General features: G+C 31.0%; 1 protein-coding gene across 2 annotated transcripts in view; it reads right to left on the bottom strand.

Moving 5' to 3' along the window:
• Positions 1 to 6,024, bottom strand: part of LOC139491514 (uncharacterized) — a 42,272-nt gene that overhangs the window by 7,385 nt on the left and 28,863 nt on the right. Inside the window, exon 1 of one of the 2 annotated variants that reach the window (XM_071279245.1) lies at positions 1,724 to 1,893. The exons of the other annotated variant lie outside the window; for it this stretch is intronic. Within the exon in view, the coding sequence (XP_071135346.1) occupies positions 1,724 to 1,775 (52 nt within the window). The 5' untranslated portion in view covers positions 1,776 to 1,893. Of the gene's footprint in view, positions 1 to 1,723; positions 1,894 to 6,024 lie in introns of those variants that run through there. 2 annotated transcript variants of the gene reach the window in all.

Consider the following 6,024-nt stretch of genomic DNA (forward strand, 5'->3'; position numbering starts at 1 on the left):
ATGTTCTACCTCCTTGTTTGTTCTTTTTGGTCGGGCAGAATTAGTTGTTTTATACCTTATACTGTGAAAAAAAAAATACCGACAAATGCAACTTTTTTAGTCATAATCGATAAAAAAAAAAAAAAGTAAAATAATAATTTTTTTAATAACAATTTTTTTCTCAATATTTATACTTCATCAGAAACGCGGTTACCCACATTATAACTACATAAACACGAGAGAAACTATATCATGAAAACGAAGCAGCCTGAGTAGTTGTCTGAGGGAATTGTAACCTTGGTGCTTTCTTTCATCATGTATTTATCGAAACTAGTTTTTAAAATATCTTATTTCAGGAATCTGTGATTTACGAATTAGATAGATAACAAATGAAACATTGGAGCAGGTGGGGTAAATTGCAACTTTAAGATAAATAAAGGCAACAGTAGTTTACCGCTGTTCAAAAGTCATAAACCGATTGAGAGAAAACAAACCCTTCTTACAAACTAAAACCGAACAACATCAACTATCAGAGGAAAACAACGAAATAGCAGAACATAAAAGTGCAACAAAAACAAAAAACAATGCAACATACATAGAAACAAACTATAAGAAAAATTGATGGGCTGAACCTGGTTTTGTGACTGGCCAAACCTCCGCCCTTAATGGCAACGTTAAATATCTGGTGAAATGACAACATTTTATGACGGGAATACAGCACAAATAAATGAAAACGCACCAGAGAAGATAAATATATAAATAAATAGTATTATAGTATATTTCGACATGTTAACCACATAATAACAACGAACAACAAATTAATTAAGGACAGTACACAAAAACAGCTTTATAAAATAACGAAGTGTGTGTCTGTAACATGAATGGATCCATGCCACAAAAAGTAAAGTCAAAGGTAAATTTCTAAAAAAAAGAATGGATATAAATTTAGATTAAGTTTCTTATTATGTAATTTGATATATTTTATAACAATTACAAGAATATTAATATAAAACTGTGTTAATAATAATAATGTGTGTAACTAACTATGTCGACCTTTCTTCAAAATCAAACTGTGTAAAACAAATAAATCATGTGTACATTGTTGTTTTGAATTCTTCTAATTGTAATATGTATATAAAAATTATCTGGCAACCATTTATTCTGAAACTAAGAGATTAAAAAATATTTCTCTGAAGAATTGTTGACAAAGATTTGAATCTATTTTTGGAATATTTCCAGGAAAGAATCAACTGTAATAATTAAAAATTCTTTAAAAAATAGTTTTGATACGTTATATGGACTCCTTTACATTCAAATTTGTCTATCTTTCAGTGTTAAATCCTGGATTTTGAAATGAAGTATATTTTTATACCGTTCGACGTAAATAATTAAAATTACAAATGATTTAATCTATATTCAAATCTATAAAGAGGATGGAGAGCTGTTTCAACAGTCATTTCCCGAAATATACAGGAGAAAGTCTTAAGACTTCTTTTAATTGCTTTTTGTCTGGATAAGGAATCTTCAGAATAATTCAAAATGGAGTTACTAGTCTTCTTTAATAGAGGTAACTTTCCATCAAACATCTACTAAAAACCTATAGTCTGGATCTTTGAATATCATTTCTTTTTACGATTTATAACAATTACTTCAGAGACGTTGAATATACATCAATAAAGGCAACAGTAGTATACCGGTGATCAAAATTCAATAAACTTTCATTCTATTCAAAGTCCTTACATACCTTTCAACAAAAGAAAAAGACATCCACAAACAACCACACAGAGTTTAGACATTTCCGTCAACCATTATACTAAACACAAACATTCAAACAGGATAAACATGTATCTGCATTTTAACAAAGAACCAGAATTGAGATGTATTATTGAATGATTGTACATAGAATAATGCCCTATCTAAAGGGTCGGACGACCTAAAAATGACGGTTGGATACAATTGTTTCAATTTAAAATTTAAATGTAATCGTAATATCATCGGGTGTATTCTTAAACAACAGATTAGTTAAATGACTCCTTCCTTTATCATTATTTCAATCAAAATTTAAACACCTATTTTGAATAATGTTATAGTATACCTCAGCGGTTTTTTGAACTTTCAAAAATAACATAATAAATCTTTTAAAATAAATATGATGACATGAAAATGTGTTACTGTTCACTAGAATAAGATACATTTCACATGCAAATTGGATCCAAACATGCTGTTCCGCATTTCCCAAATACTGTGAAATTTTATTTGAGTTGATTAACTTTAAATCGGACTAAGGCCCAGAAAGATCAATCATGCATGTAAAGAGATAATTACGTATGAACTAAATAAACACAAAAATCAAAGGTTCTAATGTTGGTGTTAATATAGAAAGAACTTTTAAAATATATATAAACTTGATACAAGACAGCGCCGTCTTCTGTGTAATGTTTTCAGTTATCTCTGTAAAGATTGATTCTAATCAAACGTAATGAATTATTGAACATTTAACTATTGAAAGGATATGACTGAAAGGTTATTTTGCACAGAGAACAATCAGTAAGAATATATTTGTGATTAAAGTAATTCTTAGGTCTTTGAATGGCCTAGGTGTGAAATTAATCAAAGTGACATTGACCTTACCCTTTTAAGTTTGGCGGAAACAGCATTCGTTTTGTGTGTTTGAATTTTTGATTTTGCCATTAGGTACGGGACTTTCCGTTTTGAATTTTCCTTGCGTCTGGCGCAAATACAAAATTTCAACCAGCTGGTATCTATGATGAGTTAACTTGACGTTTGATATTACAGTTATTTTATATTTCAAACATTTAATTGTCATTGTTTTGATATATATAATTCAGGCCTGTCGATGTAATAAAATTTACTATTTGTTATTCATTTTACCGATTTTAAGATTGACAACACTACAAAGATAGAATAGTTTTCTATGTAAACACATTTGCATTATATACCTTGATGATATATGAGATATGAAAATGAAAAAAGAATTGGTTGTCTAATTAATTATCAAAGGACCAGGATTAATATTTAGTACGCCAGACGCGCGTTTCGTCTACATAAGACTCATCAGTGACGCTCATATCAAAATATGTATAAAGCCAAACAAGTACAAAGTTGAAGAGCATTGAGGATCCAAAATTCCAAAAAGTTGTGCCAAATACAGCTAAGGTTATCTATGCCTGGGATAGGAAAATCCTTAGTTTTTCGAAAAATTCAAAGTTTTGTTAACAGGAAATCTAAAAATGTCGTCAAAGATACCAAGATTATCATTTATTACGCAAAACATTACGTTTCGTATACACAGACTTATTATTCGTCATCATTTATTCTTTCTTTCTATTATCGATATCGTCCACTTGGGCAATACATCATAAATCAGTTCAGTATATAAAGTGTAAATAAGGAAGGGTTTTACCTTGAAAATATCATATAATAAATCTGAAAAATTGATTGCGTGTATTAATTGAGCTTTGAATATATCTTTGTCATTTTAGTTAAACTGTATATCATCCTTTCAAAGTATTGCCTCCTGAACTTTCTAATATTACCTTGCTTTTTGAAAAATTATCCATTTTCTCCAAATTGGAGGTGAAAACTTTTCGACTACTGTTAATTCGCTACCTGCTGCAACATTACAACACTAAAATCCGAATTAACAGTGGTCGAAATCTCAAATCAGGACAGTAAATGGACAGAGCCCCAACAACTGAGACATATGAGATTGTTTCACTTCTAATTCAAATGACATCATGGGTGTTGGAATCAATCAACTGGGGTTAATTGTCTTCACTTTAATTATACAATGATTTTCAATTTGAGCATAATTCTACAACTTTATCAAACTGGTCATCATAACAGGTAGTTTGAAATATATCAGTTAAAATTTAAATTGACGGGTGCTATGCTGTTTGAATTTTGGTCTTTTTCGTATTTATTTTTTTTTATGTCCCCGTCGTTAAGTTTGCCTCAACTAAATATTATGAAACGTATAGGCAATGCTTATCACCACAAAACTCAAATCAAGTACAAATTAGGGTAGCATCACTTTGACAGTTCCTGAGTTATGTCTCTTTATAACTTTAAATATACAAGGGATCATCTGAGTCATATGGAAACATTCCCATTTATTTTGTTTTGTTTTGCTTTTTTTTTTGTTTTGTTTGTTATGGCGCTATCTTTTTTTCAGACCTAAATTTGATTATGCCAATTGTATCTTTCTCTCCGCTTTTTAACATACAAAAAGTTATCAAAGGTATCAGGATTATGATTTAATACGCCAGACGTGCGTTTCGTCTAAATAAGACTCATCAGTAACGCTCAAATAAAATTGGTTCTAAAGCCAAACAAGTACAATGTTGAAGAGCATGGTGTAGCCAAAATTCAAAAAAAGTTGTGCCAAATACGCCTAAGGTAATATATTCCTGGGATAAGAAAATCCTTAATTTTTCCAAATATCCAAAGTTTTATACACAGGAAATTTAAAAAAAAAATTACCATATAATTGATATTCATGTCAACACCGAAGTGCTGACTACTGGGCTAGTGATAACATCGGGGACGAAACGTCCACCAGCAGTGGCATCGACCTAGTGGTGTAAAAAGTTTTCAAAGGTACCAGGATTATAATTTAATACGCCAGACGCGCGTTTCGTCTAAATAAGACTCATCAGTGACGCTCAGATCAAAGTGGTTCTAAAGCCAAACAAGTACAATGTTGAAGAGCATTGAGAAGCCATCAAAATGAGATGTGTGTTAAATTTTGATAATATTGGGGCTACCTTATATTGGTTAATAGATTACATGTGTGGTTAGCTTGTGTTTTGCTGGAATGTTGTCATTAAAACTAGATATAGAAAACACGTCCTCTTTTACAACACATTTTATATGCATCCATATTCAACAAGTATAAGAATCAGAATTCGTAAAAACAGTTGTGAACGGCAAACATTGATACGTTTGTAAACTAGGGGTCTAATTATTATTTACTTTGCATCCCTGTATTTCTAGAAATTATACTAGTGCCAGTATAGAGATAAAATAGTCATGTGGATTATATGAGTAGAGATCAGATGACCAACCGATATCCATCCAATTATTTTTTGGCATCACATGTAGACTTTTTGACAGTGTTTGTGTATTCACAAACATTCAAATTTGAAAACTGACGCCACATATGGGCACGACCATCTCATCTGGTCCCTGAAACTAAAGATGACTACGTCAAATTTCAAATAAATTTTCAACGTTTACCAGGCAACTCCCGTTTAGTTTCAGAATTCATAGTCTTGTTCATTCAGTTCATTGTCTTGGTAGAAATGCAATTTTAAGAAAATAACACACTTGGAGTAGCAACATCATATCTCTTCATAATAAATCATAGGGTGTGTAAGATATTATAAAATAAATATTCTATTTTTTTAATTGTTAAAAAAATATATTAACATGATAAACGAAATGCAAATTAGATGATAAGAGTTATAAAAGAGGAACGAAAAGTACCAGAGGGACAGTCAAACTCATAAATCGAAAATAAACTGACAACGCCATGGCTAAAAATGAAAAGACAAACAGACAAACAATAGTACACATGACACAACATAGAAAACCAAAGAATAAACAACACGAACCCCACCAACATCTAGCGGTGATATTAGGTGCTCGGGAAGGGTAAGCAGATTCTGCTCCACATATGGCACCCGTCGCGTTGCTTATGTGATTACAAACCCGGTAAATTGTCTAATTCGGTAGGTCACATTCATGAAAGGGAAGCATATCAGAAATATACCGATATAATTAACCAGTTGATTTAATAATATCTACCGTAGTATTGGGATCGAAACGGTTTTCTCATAATGACATTGAGGATGAGTACTATCTTTGTTTTATGTAGATCCAAACAATTAATCCATGATGACGTGAGAAACTTACCCTTCCATAAGATTTTAACTTTATATATATTTGACTTCAGTGTATGTTCACTCGTATTAATATGTCTTTTGAATGAGTAAAGCCATATCAATTGATATTTTATAGTGT

Source organism: Mytilus edulis, chromosome 10 (assembly GCF_963676685.1).
Source record: "Mytilus edulis chromosome 10, xbMytEdul2.2, whole genome shotgun sequence".
In the NCBI taxonomy this organism is placed as follows: Eukaryota; Metazoa; Mollusca; class Bivalvia; order Mytilida; family Mytilidae; genus Mytilus; species Mytilus edulis.